The 16,923-nt window shown below is 38.9% G+C and overlaps 1 protein-coding gene across 1 annotated transcript in view; it reads right to left on the reverse strand.

Moving 5' to 3' along the window:
* LOC149804418 (uncharacterized) overlaps nt 1–16,923 on the reverse strand; it is a 42,055-nt gene that overhangs the window by 23,362 nt on the left and 1,770 nt on the right. The window contains exons 2-5 of the mRNA XM_089940060.1: nt 14,282–14,373; nt 12,745–12,899; nt 7,141–7,217; nt 5,659–5,790 (exon numbers count right to left, since the gene is read on the reverse strand). Coding sequence (XP_089796186.1) covers nt 5,659–5,790; nt 7,141–7,217; nt 12,745–12,899; nt 14,282–14,354 — 437 coding nt within the window. The 5' untranslated portion in view covers nt 14,355–14,373. The remainder of the gene's footprint in view (nt 1–5,658; nt 5,791–7,140; nt 7,218–12,744; nt 12,900–14,281; nt 14,374–16,923) is intronic.

Raw genomic sequence — 16,923 nt, forward strand, 5'->3', positions numbered from 1 at the left:
AGGCATTTGACACATACACTATACTCTGAGGGCTAAAGCATTTGGCATACTATATACTCTGAGTGGAAAAACATTTGACACATACTGTATACTCTGAGGGCAAAGGCAAAGTTCATCTGATGCTGAGCAATTTGTTAAGTATTCTGAGTTTTCTCTGACCTTTCCTATCCCATTTTTGATATTCTGACAGCAAAAATGTTAAAATAATTAAAATGGGGCATAAAAAGTCAGAGATAACTCATAGCTGTTCCATTTAAACATACATGGTACAAAGGGAAGGCAGTTTTTAAAAATATATGCCAGGATACTTTGATTTCACAGAGTTCATATTAAAATGGTCTGTGTGTGTGGTCTGGGCTAGACGTCCCACTCGCCAAAAGAAAGTGAAGTGTCTCTCATAGCCTCTCCTTTCCAGATGTAGTGATCACAATGGGACCACTGTCCGGCTCTGCTGGGCAGGAAGTTACTTGCATATGGCCTCTCCTACACTATTGTGTTTATAGCAGCACCTTCATGCAGGGCCCCCTGTTTTCACAGATCTTGCTGTGTGGCACAACTGAGTGCCTGGCAGTAAAACTGGGTGGGCAGACTGGACTCATTAGCCTTGGCAGGCAGCCAGTCTAAGAGAAGGAAAACTCTGACTCCAAACCTGGGCAGATGGAGATCGTTAGCCCTGTCATGCAGTTCATATACGAGAATGAAACCCTGATGCCAAACCCACCAAGTCCCTGCCATTGGATGATGGCTCCACTGCCTTGTGGATATCTTCGGGAGAAGGAAAGCCTACGGGAGTAAACCCGGACAGAAAATCTGGAGTGGAGCCCCTAAGGCAGCTGGGTGTCAACTACAACTTCCTTCTGGTAGCTCCTGCATCAAAACTCGTGCCAAACATCATGCTCAGCATTCCTTTGGACCCCACCAGCATGGATGAGAGGGTGATCCTGACGTCTGAGCAGCCCAGGATCTCCATACTCTACGCCCAGGCTTGCACCCTGGAAAGGCCATTCCAGCCTCACTCCTGAGTTAGGAAACAACACTGAACCTAGCAGTCTTTGGGTTATAAGTCCCACCCAATTGGCATAGGGAAGGGGCGCCAAGGGTCAGTTTTGAAAGTGAGAAGGATCATCGTGTCCCACTGGCAACTACCGCCTGCCTCAAGCTGGGCAGCTCCCGGTCAGTAAGGTGTTGGCCCACCAATGTCTGCCTGCTCCAGTGGGTGTCTGGAGCTCAGTGTGTTGCTCAACATGACAAGCAGACGGAAATTCTTCACCAGACAAAAGAAACAAGAAACCAACGAAGACTCCAGCTTTTCAATTCACAAGCTGGAACGTATGCACCATGTGCACAGGCATCTCTGACAACCTCAGGGAGGTGGACGACACAAGGAAGATAGCCATCATTGACAGAGAGCTCACCAGAATAAATTTCAGCATAGCTGCCCTCCAGGAAACCAGCCTCGCCCCCAGTGGCTCCCTCAGAGAAGAAAACTACAGCTTCTTCTAGAAGGGTCAAGAACCTGAGGTGCCAAGCCAGCACAGAGTGGGCTTAGCCATCAAATACACCCTCCTGGCCTCAGTTGAGCCTCCCTCAGTGGGCACTAAGCCTTGCCACTGCTGCAGGTCCTGTCAACATCCTTAGTGTCTACACCCTCACCCTCATGTCTTCATAAGACACAAAAGAACAGTTCTATCTGCAGCTGGACAAACAGATCAAAGGATGCCCTGAAGATGAGCCACTATTCCTCCTCAGCAACTTTAATGCCAGAGTAGGTGTGGACCACAAGTCATGGCCTACCTGCCTCGGACATCATGGCACTGGAAACACCAACGAAACTGCTGGAGCTGTGCATCTACCATGACCTGTGCATTACAAATACTTTTAAGTGTAATCCACAACACAAAGTGTCATGGAAACACCCCAGGTCAGAGACTGCTGGAGCTATGCAACTATCAAGATCTGTGCATTACAAACACCTTCGTCAAGTGTAGGTCACAACAAAAAGTGTCATGGAAACACACCAGGTCTCATCACTGGCACCAGCTAGACTTGGTCATCACCAGGCGCTCTGCCCTGAACATCGTCTTTTCACCAGAAGCTACTATAGTGCAGACTGCGACTCTGACCATACCCTTGTCATCAGCAGAGTGCACCTATAGCCACACACACTACGCCACTCAAAACCAAATACTCGCCCTCGCATCAACACTGCGCAGATGTCGGACCCCTCCAAGGTGGAGGAGTATGTGTCTGACCTGGATCAGGCTCTCCAGGACCTGCTAGAGCATGATGCCACAGCCAGGTGGAATGCCATGAAGGGTGCCATCTACAGCACAGCCATGTTTGGCAAGAGGGAACAGCCCAATTAGGACTGGTTTAACGCACACCTTTCAAGGATGGAACCAATAATTGAGGACAAAGGAAAAGCCTTCATAGCTTACAAAAAATGCCCCAATGAATGGATACTTGCTGCCCTCAGAAGTGCCCGAAGCATCACCCAATGCATTGCCAGACAGTGCACAAATGAGTACTGGCAGCAACTGTGTGAAGGAATCCAGCGCAGTGCTGAGTCTGGAAACATCCAAGGTATGTACAGTGGCATCAAGAATGCTCTAGGCCCTACAGTGAAAGGGGACTCCCCTCCCCTGAAATCTCTGATGGGAGAAAAGATCACAGACCATGAGCAACAGTTGGGTGGAGCACTACTCAGAACTATACTCCCGAGAAACATCAGTCACCGTTATGGCCCTTAGCAGCATACAGAAACTGCCCATCATGGTGGAGCTCGACAAAGTGCCCATTCAGAGGAGCTCAGCAAAGTCATTTACTCCCTCCCAAACAACCAAGCACCAGGTAGCAACAGTATCATGCCTGAAGCTATCAAACGTGGGAAACTGACATTGCTTCTGCCGCTGCATGAGCTACTCTGCCTCTGCTGGGAGGAATGAGCAGTCCCCTAAGACATGCATGAAGTCACCATTGTGACCCTTTACAAAAACAAGGGCGACCACAATGACTTAACAATTACAGAAGGATCTCGCTCCAGAGCATCATTGGAAAAGTGCACGCATCCTCAACAGGCTGCAGCTGCTGGCATACCATGGGTACCCGGAATCTCAGTGCGGCTTCAGAGCAGGCAGGTCAACAACAGACATGATCCTCCTCCAACCACTCCAAGAGAAGAGCAGAGAGCAAGATCAGCCACTCTACATGATGTTCGTTGACCTCACTAAGGCCTTCGACCTGGTCAGCAGGAAAGGCCTATTTGAACTTCTCAGTAAGATCAGCTGCCCCACAAAACTCTGCAGCATGATAATCTCTTTTCATGCCGATATGAAGGGAACAGTCCTGTATGAAGGATCCACCTCAGACTCCTTCCCCATCAACAGTGGCATGAAGCAGGGCTGCATGCTGGTGCTGGCCCTTTTCAAAATCTTCTTCTCCCTGCTAATTTTCTATGCCTTCGACTTGTCCACTGATGGCATATATCTGCACAACAGGTCCAATGGGAGGATTTTCAACCTGGCACGACTATGCTTGAAGACTAAAGTGAAGTCGGTGTTCATCAAGGAGATGCTGTTTGCAGATGATGTGGCTCTTGTGACCCACACCAAGGATGCCCTCCAGAGACTGGGAGACCGTTTGTTTCGCTGATATCTACAAGTAGTTCGGGTTCACCATCAGTCTGAACAAGACAAACGTCTGTGTGCAAGATACCACCACTGTCTCTTCTAACAAAATCGATGGTGTCACCCTGGAAGCAGTCAACAACAGCAGCACTCTCTTGCTCGATGAGGAGCTGGACAGAAGGCTTGGAAAGGCAAACACCATCATGGCACAACTAACGAAGAGGGTGTGGGAAAACAACGCACTGACAGAGCACACCAAAATCCAAGTCTACCAGGCCTGAGTTCTCAGCACCCTCCTATATGGAAGTGAGACCTGGAGCACCTATATGAGGCAAGAGTATCGGCTCAACTCCTTCCATATATGGTGCCTAAAACGCATCCTGAAAATCAGCTGGCAAGACTGTGTCCCATACAGCGAGATCCTGCAGCATGCAAGATTCCCCAGCATGTTCTACATGCTGAGCAAATGCCACCTTCAAGGGCTGGGACATGTCCGATGCATATAGGATGGGACGTTGCCAAAGGACATCCTATACAGACAGCTGGCCACTGGCACCAGAAGAGTCGGTCACCCACTGTTTCAAGGATGTGAGAGGGACATGAAGGCATGCAACATTTCACCCGACAGCTGGAAAGTGCAGGCCAAGGACTGAGGCACCTGGAGACAGACGGTCCGTAAAAGGCCTTAGCAGTTGCTGATGTTAGGAGAGGCCAGCTGGCAGCAGAGAGAGAAGAGCATGGCAGCAACCACAGCAACTCAGTCTTCCCAATACATCTGCACCAACTGCAGTAGGGACTGTCATTCGCACACAGGCCTGCACAGCCACAGCAGACGTTGCCAAAACCCCAGAGACAGACGACACTCCAAGGGCGCTACTAGCATGGTCTCTTGAGACTGAGCTGCCAATGATGATATTAAAATGATAATAAAATTCTGAACTGCATCTATGGGTGAGTACTCCACATGAAAAGTGCCTTTCCTGGATCCCAGGTGTTTTACTGGAACAGCCCACAGACTCTTTCAAGTGAATTGTTACTTTTAGGGCTAATAACTGCAGAGAGATTGATTCATGGGTGTTTTCCCATCTGTTTCACTGAACAAGCTTTGAATGTGTGTGTGTGTGTGTGTGATTTGGACTTTTAACGTAGCTTTAACAATTTTTCAGTCATATTGCCACAATGTATGCAGTGTGGCAGTTTAGAGTGATGTCTAGCACTGGGGCATCATGCCACAGACACGTAGCATGATGTCCCACCCAGTCACAGTATCCTGACATCAGGCCGACCAGTCCTAACACTAACCTCTTACTGCTAAGAGCCAAGCAAGGCAGCTGTTATTACCAATTTTATAAGTCTCTGGTATGACTTGACCAGAGTTCAAACCCGTGACCTCCCACATCCAAGGTGGATGCTCTAACCATTAGGCCACCAGAGCAGTAGAAGCTTTGAATGGAAAATGTGTTCACTTTTGTTTGGATGTTTTATATCTTTTAGTTTGGTACATTTAGACTTGAAGTTTTAGTCAACTTCAGCACTGAGAGGATCCAACCCTTAGAAGGTATGATCATGTGATTTTAAAGTTTTAAAATGTTATGGTTAGTAAAATATTTCTCTGATTAAAAAGCAATCAAGTAGTTGTCTGAACTCAGAATTTACATCAATTTCATTATTTTTCCTGTCTGTCATTATGGTATTGCACTGCAGTAAAAATATCTGAATGTCAGACTTTTTGGTTAGACTAGAATTTGCTTACTGCAGACCCAGGCAATTTAGGGTCCTACTGGTCCTGAACCAGTTTGACAGAAGTGAAATTTTCAGGCCCTGTCATAATGTATAGGTTGAGTGATCTATAAATCATACTCTCTAATGACTGATCAGCTCTTTACAGAAACATTTCACTTGTCTGCAGAATTTGATTTTTTTCAGCCACCACCCCCAGCACTTATCTTGACAATATTACTTTTGGCCCAAGAATGTCAAGATAAATGGGAGGTACTGTTTTACTTCACTAACGACATTAGATTAGGGATACAGGAAGGTGTAGACACAGTAGTTAGCCATCTGGGTTAGAAGTGCTGTTGTACTCATGAGTCGAACCAGGATGTACTGCAGAGATTGCTGGGAAGGAAGATGTTCCAATCTACTCACTTGCATCTCAGGGTCTCTAAAAGAAAAAGAAAAAAAATGGAATTCAGTATTTGAGGTGAATGCAATGAAAAGCTTAATTATCTTACTTTCTTAAGTTATTTTCTGAAACCTTGAGTATTTACTACATGTATATCTATTAAACTCCATCCAACAGTGGCAAAAATGTTGCTTACTATTTGTTGCAGAAATGTACACAATATGGCTCTATGCAAATCAAAGTACTGTGCATCAAAAAATGTTTGTTACATTAATGTGTAAAATATTGCTCTGGGCAAATAATATTTTGTACATCAAACAATGTTTGTTGCAGTAGTGTACACAATATTGCTCTGGGCAGATCAAAATACTATATATCAAAAAATGTTTGTTACATTAATGTGTAAAATATTGCTCTGGGCAAATCAATATATTGTACATCATAAAATGTTTGTTGCAGTTGTGTACATAATGATACTCTGGGCAAAATCAAACACTGTTCATCATAACATGTTGCTTGCTCCAGTAGTTTACACTATTGTTCTGAGCAAATAAAAAATATGGTAAATTAAAAATATTTGTTGCAGCAGTATGCACAATGTTGCTTTGGGCAAACAAAAACACTGTACAATTAATAATGTTGCAGTAGTGTATGCAATATTGTTGATGGCTAAATAAAATACTGTACAAATGGTTTTTGTGGTTTTTAAAATTTATTTTCTATTTTCTTTGTCATTCCAGAAGTTTCCTTTGTATATTTATTCCCTTGAATATCTTCCAAGCACACTGTCATCAAAAAAAAAAGTACTGGTTATGCAATTTTAGACAGCAGAACAAATGGAAAAGGAAAACAGATTTTGCAGAACCACTGTTCATACTGTAGCACAAATACATTAATCCTTACTATTCAAAAATAACATAACACTTAGTGGAATGTAATGCAGTTGTATTGAGCTACTTCAATGGTATTTTATTACATAATCTCTGCCTTCCTATTCTGACCAAGAAGTTGTAACCACAAATTAGTTGGATCTGTCAAGTGTCCATGCATTAATGGCTGCAAATTTAAAGACTGGTAAAAAAATTTTTTTTAGAAACTGTCAATGTAATTTTTGTACATATAACCTCCGACTCCATCCCTGGAACCCCAAAACTACATCTCTCTAATGGATGATTAAGACATGGGCATCCTATGTACCTAGTTTAGTAAATTTCCAACATACACTTTTGAAAAGTATAATTACTATATAGATTTAGTTACAGACTGAGGGCCAGATGGATGGATAGACAGAAAAACTGAGTGTATCACAATAACTATTTCACCTATTGATGGTAAAGCCACAGTCACTTTCTAAGTTTAAATAAAACACATTTTTTTTTAACCACTCACATCTGAAACCCTGGTTTGATTTCAGAGAGAAGTTTTTCCAGCTCCACTTCCTTAAACCTTTTCAGACAGGATCGTATCTGAAAAAAATTTGAAAGATGTATGGATGAACTGTAAGTATACTATGACAGTAGAAAATTAAGTATGGATGAACTGTAAGTATACTATGACAGTATGAAAGATGTATGGATGAATTGTATGTATACTATGACAGTAGAAAATTAAGTATGGATGAACTGTAAGTATACTATGACAGTAGAAAATTAAGTATGGATGAACTGTAAGTATACTATGACAGTATGAAAGATGTATGGATGAACTGTAAGTATACTATGACAGTAGAAAATTAAGTATGGATGAACTGTAAGTATACTATGACAGTAGAAAATTAAACATCATTCCAACCCAAAGGTTTATTGGCTTACAATTTTGTAATTTCTATTGTAAAGTTCATGCATTTATTTTTTCCCAGCCATTTAATGCTCTCTATGCTTGCTCCACACTTAAGTGCTAAGGTCAAATATCAAATACCTTGCGACTCACCTTGTCACCCCACTGACACACGTTATGCACCTCTGCCATGGAGGTGTTGGGAGTGATTGACAATTGAACAGTCAACGTATGCAGACCACCTATGAAATCACTGAGATGTCAAAGATTTAAAATCTGTTACCAAATAATATATGTAAAGCAAATAACGAGTCCCATGAAAAGACTGACACACCTGGCCAACAAGAATCTCCAGGAATTCAATACAATACCATTTCTTCTTTTTAAATGCAATGTGTTGAGACCATCTCCAATATATCTGAGTGATCAGATTTTAAAATTAGCCACTGGCAGCAATACTGATTGTATGATTGGCGCCATTTTCATTCAGGACAAACTAGACATCCTTATAAGACTTTGGGTTAAAAAAAACGTCAATGTGGCCAATATAAGATATATAATTTTAGGGAAAAAATGTATGGTGCAATTGATTTTGGTCATTATATACAAACCTTCCACCAGCAAACAAGCTTTAAATGATGTAGGAGCCACAACTGATACACAACTGGAACCCTTAGCATTTAGGACCATTGGAGTCTTTAAATGTGACGGATTAGAGTTATGCAATGATCTTCTAAAACTGAATTCAAAGTTGCTGCAGAAGCTTAAATGAAGATCACACTAACATGTTTTTTAAGAAGTTTCAAAGACAAGATTGATTCATTCTTCATTCACCATTATTCATTCTAGTTTTGTTTTCTCAAATTATTCTCAAATGTTTTATAAATTTAGCATGTGACAGTTCTGGGTTAAAACAATATTTAGGGATTAAAAGAATGCACAATTCTTTCTTCAATATAAAAAGTGCATTGCAAAGCAGCAATAAACAAGTCTTAGCTCTGAATATCAACTGATTAAGCAATCCATCCATCCTTCAATCATTCAACTGTTACTAATCAATCAGGTGACCAGGTTATGATACAAATTAATTTAATGGCTGTCCATAAGAGAGATAAATAATGAAATGGCACTTATCGAGCTCAATAAATTTATATAGTAGCAGCTTCAGAACTAATAAAATAATATAATTTACATTACAAGGTATTCATTAGATGGATGGATGGATGGATGGATAGGTGGGTGTGTAGGTGGGTGGATGGATCAGAATCTTTTCTGCAACAATATACTACACAGATATCTGAACTACTGCCAGAAATATTCCGTACTGCACTGATATTTGAACTACTGCCTGAAATATTCCAATATACACTGCACTGATATCGGAACTACTGCCAGAAATAATCTGTACTGCACTGATATTTAAGCCATGCAGCCAGAAATATTTGAATACATGCTGCAATGATATCTGAATTACTGCCCGTAATATTCCAACACATACCACATTGTGAGTGTGACAACACATCACTATAGTAGTACGTGATGGGCATGTATTATGATATTTGATGCAGTAACACTTAATGGAGATGTAATATGACATTGAGGTAACAGCATCTGATGGGGACATATTTAGTCCTACCTGTAAGACCCGACGCTGATATTTATGTTGTTGGCGTCAGGGTCTTACAGCCTAACTAAAGGCGCTGTGTAGTGTGTTTTGATGTCGACTAACATCATTACGAAAGTAAAATTTTCAGGAATATTTCACACAACTGACAACTAAAATAATGACGCTTTTCTACAAAGTAAAGTTATAATGTTTTAGTCAGACTTTACTTACTATGATGCCTCTTCTCTAATAAATTCAAATTCTCACAAAAGAAATGGACCCATTTTCAAGTTTCTTTGGCCTACTTTTCAATTGGCTGGAAAGTGATGAAAGCCGAGAATGCCGAAATTGGATGAAGTTGAAACATTATTTTTTTAACGAAACGAATAAAAATATATTATGCCTATTGGAACTGTAAGCAACGGTTCGTTTCGTTCAAGAAACATATCCCAAACATCAACCTACTTGAACTCACTTCGGCATACTTCGACTACCGTCGCATTGCAACAAATTCAAATGTATGTCAACGGAACGTGAAAATGCATCAAGTTGCTAGTGTCATATTTTCATTGCACCAGGATAAAGACAGCACAGTAAGTACATTAATTACACATAAATTAGTGGAAAAATGTCGATATAGGCTGCCAAAATGTGTGAGATGTTCCTGAAACTTTGATTACTCATTCCGATGTCAACGACATCGGAACACACTATACAAGGCCGTTATTTGGATAGTAAGACATAGCACCTTAACAAAATCAAAATGTGCTATGTCTTACATATAGGACTAGGGACATATTATGACATCAATGTAGTAGCACTTAATAGGGATATATCTTGACATCGATCTAGTAGCATTTAATAGGGATGTATCATGACAATGAGATAGTATCATTTGATGGGGATGAAACATGACATAGAGGCAGTAGCATTTGATGGGTATTTATCAAGATACTGATGTAGTATCACTTAATGGGAATGTACCATGACATTGACAAAGTAGCATTTGATGGGGACATATGACATCGATGTAGTAGTACTTGACGGGGATGTATCATGACACAGAGTTAGTAGCATTTGATGGGTATGTATCATAACACTGAGGTAGCATCATTCAATTGGGATGTATCATCACACTGATGTAGTATCACTTGATGGGGAAGGTAGTAGCATTTGACAGGGATGTACCATGACATTGATGTAGTAGCATGTACCATGACAATGAGTTAGTAGGATTTGATGCAAATGTCACATGATATTGAAGAAGTAGAATTTGATGCAAATGTCACATGATATTGAAGTAGTAGCATTTGATGGGGATGTACCATGACAGTGAAGTAATAATTTTGATGGGGGTGTAATAGGGACGTATCATGACAATGAGGTAGTAGCACTTAATCAGGATGTATCATGACACTGAGGTAGCAGCAATTGGTGGGGATGCATCATGACACTGATGTAACTGCACTTGATGGAGATATACCATTACATTGAGGCAGTAGTATTGGATGGGGATGTACCATGACACTGAGGTAGTAGCACTTGATGGGAATGTGTCATTACACTGATGTAGTATTACTTGATGGGAATGTATCATGACACTGATATAATAGAACTTGATGGAGATGCACAATGAGATTGATGCAAAAGCATTAGATGGGGATGTGTTATAACATACATGAATTAAAGCTGAAAGAAGAAAGAAAACTGAAAAGCTGTATGTCTCTTGAATAAAACTTAAAGATTTGGCACTATTTTTGTGTGTGTAACAATACACATTGTATAGTTAACCAAATGATTGTCTTATACTGGCTTCCCTACTCAGCAAGAAAGCCAGCAGTCTTACAATTATATAAAATGATATTTAAATCATATTTTGAACACTTCTATATTTATTACAAATTCAAGTAAAATAGTTGTTCATGTGCTGAAAATGTCAGCAGTATTATTTTCATAGGGACACTGTTTCAATCTCTGATTTAGGTGTTAGAAAAGTAAGCACCTTAACATTTGACTATAATTTTGAGTAAAAGGTCTCATTCAATGATAATGTTTCATTTTCTAATGCAGAGTTTTGTACCAACATTGAAATTAGCTCAAATGCTAACTGGGTCATGTGTAAACATCTTTCTAAAATACCCTCTCTATAACCCTGCCAAGTAATTTCGATCAGGCAGTGAACAATAAAAATCTAATAAAAATTAACCCCCCCCAAGTCCTAATCCCTGCAAGGATTAAATGCTAACCCTATGACATAGACATTACTGGAAAGACTAATCTGCAAGGAAAGGGTTTGTATCTTGATACATGCTGTATCTTAACTCAGTATTATCAGAGGATTCTCTGTCTGAATGTTAACAAAAAAATACTGCATTGAAAAAGAACTTATTTATATTACACAAAGTCTTCTGACTTAGAAAGCAATGCTATCTTAATATTGCGATTACGGTCAAGCAATTATCAGTGCAAGGATGACAGTTATCCTTAATCAAACTTAATTAAATTTAGTGCTAAAGTGAATAGTAAATTGGGAAATTGTCACATAATGATTTTAAGACTAATCTCCTTCTCTCTCAAGGCTACTCAGATGTTCAGTGACTTTTATTGGCTATTTCCAATAGAAACTTACAAGAAACATCTCAGACCATCAGTTATAACTTGCTTCCTTGCATATTTGTGTTTTGGTCTAAAATTCTGGAGAATGAAATCTGAATATTCAAAATCTTTTTCTCTATATTGTTTAATATTTCCAATTTAGTTTATTCATGTCAAAGATATCAAGTTTATCTAAACTGTTGTATTTTAACTGTCAACATAACAATTTTGATATTTCTTATGCAAATAAATACATTAATCAAGTGTATTTGTCCAACTCTTACAAAGAAGAAGAAAGCCCTCATTGTCTGTTGGTTTGCTTTATGTAGCTTTATCTGCAATTTTATTTAAGGTATGTGCAATCATGTATGATATGTACATCAGCAATCCTGCACACTGGTTTTCCATTGTTTTTCTATGTTGCAAACTATTATTTATTTAAGAAACCATATCACAGTAAGGATATTTCTACAGCTAAGAACATTAACAATGGGACTTTAATTTTTCAATGCTTATGAAGATAATAAACTTTCACAAACAGAATAGATCACGCATTGTTGTTTCGGTTTTTCTTTTTAAATAGCAGATGCATACAATACCATTTCTCCCAATATCAGGTACCCATACTAATTATGAATTTTGGAAGAAAATTTGTTTACACATAGCATGAAAATTTAGTATGAATCTGCACCTCTTTATCAGTTGTTTTTTCTTGACATTTTAATGACCATGAACTGAACTTAATTTAAAATGTATGGAGAAACTAAATTTGTAAGAGCTATAGTATACTTCCCTCATGGCATTCATAAGTAATTTGCATGTAAGCATGGAGAGACAGTTGCACAGATGGATAGGTTCATTACAGTATATCACCCACAAATATAATGTGCTTGTGGCATTAGTATCAGAAAACTAAACTAAACAAATGGTACTTTACAATAACTTAACATTGACATGTGACATTTGTAGTAAAACAATAACTTCTATGTCTGGGACAGCAGGCTCACACTAAATACCTTTCTTAAGCCTTGAAAAAATTTCTCAGCTCGGAACCGATTATTTAGCTTGTATATAAGACTTTCCAGGAGAACGTTCTCAGTCCATAAGATGCCATGGCTCTGAACAGATTCCTCGGCTTTGCATATTGCTGAGTAAGCATCCTGAATTATCTCTGTCATGAGAGGAAGGAAAATAATAAATGTTTATTGTTATATAAAAGAAAACTGATTTCATAACAACAACAAATCTTTGTACATCATTATCATCAGCATCATTAAGATTTTACTAAATAAGAGGTTTCTGTTGAAGCTTATTTTTGAATTTTTTTCCTGAAATCTCATATTCGTTGTTATTACATATTTTTATTCCATCATTTAGGAATAATAAGGTCTGAAAGTGAGATCCTAGCAATGCTGGTGCTTGTATAACCTTAACTAATGTTTGTATGGAAAATGTATATCACTAAAAACAAGAATTTGCTAATGCAGAGTTTATAGTGTAGTAAATTTGTAGTAAACAATGATCCTGTTGAAACTCAGGAAGTTCAAACAAATGTAAGTTAATATATGATCAAGAGAACAAATGCAAAAACAATAATGAAAATTATTGGAAAAATTTAAAAAATAATGCCTTCAAATGCAGAAGCATATTTTGTGTATTTTGTAACTTTTATAATATAAGCCACATTCAGAAAACAAATAAACTAGATTTCTATTTTAGTTCAAATTATCAACAATTAACTCTTCAAAAATAAGCTGTAGTTCTTTGACATGGTACCCCATTCCTTTTAAATGTAAACCCTTATATCCTATAAAAAAAACTTTTGCTTTACTCTACTTGGAATTTACTGTTCATATTTCCCATCACAAATCATAAAGTAATGGTTTAAAACATATGACAGACAACTTATATTTCAATATGTTTCTCTGAATCCCGATTTTAACATTTAGAAGCATCAATACAAGGCAATCATATGCATAAAAATAAAGTAAAATATATGGTGGATATAGTGTAACATAACTTTAATTTAAATAAAATTCACTAAAATAAAATAAAATGTAATACGATGACTTGCTAGAGTGGGGTGAGGTGATGCAGGGGTCAAAATGTTTTGGCTTAGTGTTGCAGGGGGATACTTAAAGTATTCATGTTTGCTTACAGTAATCAAAATATGGGGATTTGTTAAATTTTATGATGGGGATAAAATTTGGGGTGTGAGATTGTTCCTTGAACTTGCTCAAGGCAGAACAATGGTTTACAGAACGAGCCTATCAACAAACAAAGCAATAAAAAAGGACAAATATAAACTTGACCCAATGAACTAAATGATTTGAAGATTCATATACATAAGAGCAAACTATATTGTAGTATCATGCTGTCGATTAGGTTTTGGCCTTACACTTTTAGCCTTATTCTAAATGCACTCAGTGTGGAAAACAACTCTTACCCGAGAATCTGAAATGGGGCAATTTGCAAACATAAAATGTAACTGCTCATTTGTGCAAGTGTCTGGCACTCAAGCGCTAGTCAATACGTCCAAGCATGCATACTCACTGCTCTGTTCCCAGTCAAGGCAGACTTTTAAACTGCATGCTGGGGGTGGCTTTAAATGTCTGACCTTCCACATGGTGGCTTGCTCTGCAAAACTGAAACAAACATGCTGATCACATAGGTATGCGTGTATGTATGTGTATATATATATATATATATATATATATATATATATATATATATATAGACACACACACACACACATACATACATAACTATCCAGTATCATCACACTGGCTTTATAGGCTTGTATATACAATCACCAGCCATTTGATATACTGTGTCATCCATCCCAATAACTCACAAAAGAGATCTCAGGACTGATCATTGGGGAGTACCTGTATTGATGATTTTGGAATATTTTCTTTATATCAAGGGGAACCTTTTCTACCATCATGCTATTTTTAATAGTCAATCTAAAAAGGCCTGATTCAGTTATTGTTGTTGTTGTAGGTTTTAACGCCATTTTTCAGCACACAATAGGCTATACATGCTGGCCAGTATTAATGGTGGAGGAAGAACCTGGGAAATCCCCAGAAAGAACCACCGACCCTTGAGAAGCTACTGGCAAGCTTTCTCACATACCCACTTTGGCCGAATCTGAGACTCAAACCTACGCAGACAGAGGTGAGATGGCAGTGATCCGTAACGAAGAGCGCTTTAGACTACTCGGCCACTCCTGATTTACCCACTGGTTACTCCATCAAGTCGTTCCCACGTAATTCTCACAGAGGTGGAATTGTTGTCATCACAAAGAACTCCATGATAAAACATCTTAACTATACCACAACATTCAATTTTGACCACACATTGTTTGAACTAGTCAAAACCACACTCACACTGGAGCAAAGGTCAGTCCATTTTTTCTGCCTATACCGCCCTCCTCCTAGTAGAAAAAACATGCTGGCTGACTCTCTCTTCTTGGAGCAGTTTCCGAATCTCCTGGACAATGGAAATTTGATAGGTGGCAACCTGATTATTCTTGGAGATTTCAACTTTCACTTTGACTGTCCTGGAAACTCAAATACATCAAAACTCGTAGATTCCATTAATGTTTTCAACCTCAAACAGTCAGTTAACCAAACCACCCATAAACATGGTCACATTTTAGACTGGATTCTTCATAGACCTGATGATAACATTCTACGGTCCTCCCTGGTATCCCATGAACTTGCATCAGATCACCTCTGCATTATATGCCATCTTGACGTATCAGTCCCTAACCCTCCACCTTTATCTGCTACTAAGAGAAACCTCTGTATGATAAATAGAACCAAACTAATGCACGACATCCAAGCTAACCTAACAACTTGCTTACCTACTACCGCAGAACAACTCGATAACTGTCTGCATTCATTACTTGACAAACATGCCCCAGCTACCAAGTGCATAGTATCAATTCAAAAGTGTTCTCCATGGTATAGCAGTGTTAGGGACCAGCTTCGCACTGCTAAAAGAGACTGCCATAAAGCTGAGAGGCTCTGGCTTTCCACCAGACTCATTATTCATAAGCAAATCTATGAAGTCGCTAAGAAGAATGTCACAAATATAGTCTATGCAGCAAATCAGCCCACTACACTACTAAGATCATGGAAAGTTCCGGCTGCAATGAGCTCTTCGAGATTACTAACAAGCTAATGTCAATGAACAAATCAACACCACTTCCAACTACCTTCTCTCCAGTCAACCTTCTGGACATGTTTGCAAATTTCTTCTGTGACAAAGTACAAACCATTAGAGATAAGCTTGACACCATAATTTCAATTGACTCGTCGTCACCATACAGCTGGGATACAGAATTTGAGCAGCAACCATTAGCAGCATTTGAACCTGTCTCTATGGATTTCGTACGTACAATCGTGACGAAGAGTGTACCAAAGTCACGTGAACTTGATCCAATTCCAACATCACTGCTGCTTGAGTGCTTACATCCAGTATTGCCTTCACTAACTGATGTTATTAATACCTCTCTCTCATCTGGGGAATTCCCATCATTTTTCAAAACTGCCATTGTAAAGCCTCTGCTGAAGAAACCAACACTAGACCATAATGATTTAAAGAACTACCGCCCAGTTTCTAATCTCCCATTCATTTCAAAAATCTTAGAAAAGGTTGTTCTATCCCAGCTTGTATCTCATCTAAATTCAAATAGTCTTTTTAGCAATGTACAATCTGCATATCGCCCTTGCCACAGTACTGAAACTACTCTTCTAACAGTAGTTAATGACATTCTCTCTGCGTTGGATAGTGGAAAGATTACAGTCCTCACCCTCCTTGATTTGTCTGCAGCATTTGACACAATAGACTATCACATATTACTTCACCGTCTCCAGCATGTATTTGGCATTCATGATAGGCGCTATACAAAGTCCTCATTATTATTATTATTATTCAGTTTAGCATCCTTTCCAAAATTAGATTCAGTGAAGAAAAAGCAATGTTTAGTTGGGAAATAAAAGAGCAGAGATAGAACAAATGAGTCTTAAGCTCTGGAAAGGACTGTCAAAACACATATTTACCTGGATCTGATTTACCATTTTATAGATATTGAAATGCATGAATTTTTTATTAGATAATTATGTGCGTGTTGGGCAACAATTTGGAATCTAGAGTTATCATGTTCTTTCTTGAGAAAATGCATGACC

Source organism: Sinohyriopsis cumingii, chromosome 2 (genome assembly GCF_028554795.1).
Source record: "Sinohyriopsis cumingii isolate HCF-2022 chromosome 2, ASM2855479v2, whole genome shotgun sequence".
NCBI lineage: Eukaryota > Metazoa > Mollusca > Bivalvia > Unionida > Unionidae > Sinohyriopsis > Sinohyriopsis cumingii.